At 35.2% G+C, this 1,590-nt stretch overlaps 1 protein-coding gene across 1 annotated transcript in view; it reads right to left on the bottom strand.

The window, feature by feature from the left end:
- Positions 1–361: 361 nt before the first annotated feature.
- LOC124419336 (coiled-coil and C2 domain-containing protein 2A-like) overlaps positions 362–1,590 on the bottom strand; it is a 4,529-nt gene continuing 3,300 nt past the window's right edge. The window contains exons 2-3 of the mRNA XM_046948258.1: positions 552–1,508; positions 362–486 (exon numbers count right to left, since the gene is read on the bottom strand). Of these exons, the coding sequence (XP_046804214.1) occupies positions 362–486; positions 552–1,508 (1,082 nt within the window). The remainder of the gene's footprint in view (positions 487–551; positions 1,509–1,590) is intronic.

The raw sequence follows: 1,590 nt of genomic DNA, 5'->3' as shown, positions 1-1,590 counted from the left end.
GGAAATAAAAGTTATTTTTTTTTTTTGCCCTAGGGCACATATTTTTGTTATTTTTGTCCTAGGGCCTCTCGTTTAGAAAGAAAATGGACTTTTACATTTTTACTAAAAAATTGAATTTCGGTGGGAAATAAAAGTGATCATAGATTTTTATTCGTTTTGCCCTAGGGCCTTTCGTTTAGCCAGAAAATGGAATTTTATATTTTGACTGAAAAATCAATTTTTGGTGGGAAATAAAAGTGATCACAGATTTTCATTCTTTTTGTCATTCTTTTTCTCCTAGGGCCTCTAGTTTAGCCTCTTCGATTCTACTTGACAGTTCGCGTGTAGTGAACTACCACGTAAACCAACCAACGTAAACCAATTACCTCAACTGTAAAATCAACTGTTCATTCCAGGTAGGATTTGATCCCTCAGCCGTCATTGTGCGACCAAATTTATCCTTATAACTTACAGCTATAAATGGACGCACATTGGAATATTTTAAATCTGTAAAAATCGTACAAAACATTTATCAACTAAATTTATTAAATAATAAACCCCACACAACTCACTCTGCAATACAAAGACATTAGAAGATTCTGGTGTACTCCTGCCCTTACTCTCCGAATCATCTGGATTTGTTATTCTCACCGGTATACCTGTAGCTCTTACGATATTACAAATAATTTTAAAATGTTGAGCATATTCCAAAGACATGATAGGACTAGTGGAGCACAAAGACATATTCTTATCCGCCTGTAAATTATGTCTAGGATGGAATATTAACTTAATAGTTTTAAAGACAGCAGCCCAACTAATGGGCTCATCATTCAGCAGCAAATTTTCTCGGCTTTCCACCACTTTCGTTAAACGGCTGCATTGATTTTGTATGGCTGCATAAAGAGAGCGTAAATATTTCTTACCCTCGTGTTTATGCAGATCTATGGGATCCATCCAGTTGCCAGGATCTATAACCGATTCCTGCGCTTTCCATTCAAATTCCAGCTCATGATCTAGCATTGGTATACATTTTAAATCTCTAGTTCTAGCATCATTTTTCAAATAACGTGAATGTAAAAGTTTTAATCGGGCATTATTTTCCAATTCAATAGGATCACAAAATCGTAAAAGATCTTCTTGGAAAGTACAAGTATTACATGTTATTGCCTCTAATTTCTCAGTATCATCCTCTGTATCACTGCCGGCACTCTCAGGTAATAAGGCTAGTTCAGGAGTTTCAGGAGTCGTAAGAAGTTTTCTATCATACCATTGTTGTAGAAGATTTTTAGGTATTGTTGTATGTTGTTTTGGTCCTGGGAATAGTTTGTTAACTATTTCATTCGGATAGAATTGCTCATCAGTTTCCAGGTTAAGCCTTAAATAACCAGATATAGGTTGTTTGTGTGAAGAAAAGGCAATAGTTATAGTACGTGGTTCTGATTCGATATGGGAGGATAAAGGCAGCGGTACAATGATGTTAGCAATTTTTTGAGCCGAAGATATTTTTGATTTCTTATAAAGCTGAAAAAGGGGAAAATAATTAAGGGAAAGGAGTACATAGAATCCAGAATCTTTTGTTCTAGTTCAGTTCTAGTACAGTTCTAGTTCAGT

This window comes from Lucilia cuprina, chromosome 2, assembly GCF_022045245.1.
Source record: "Lucilia cuprina isolate Lc7/37 chromosome 2, ASM2204524v1, whole genome shotgun sequence".
NCBI lineage: Eukaryota > Metazoa > Arthropoda > Insecta > Diptera > Calliphoridae > Lucilia > Lucilia cuprina.
The sequence above is the reverse complement of the archived record's forward strand: the minus strand, read 5'-3'. Positions and strand labels throughout refer to the sequence as shown.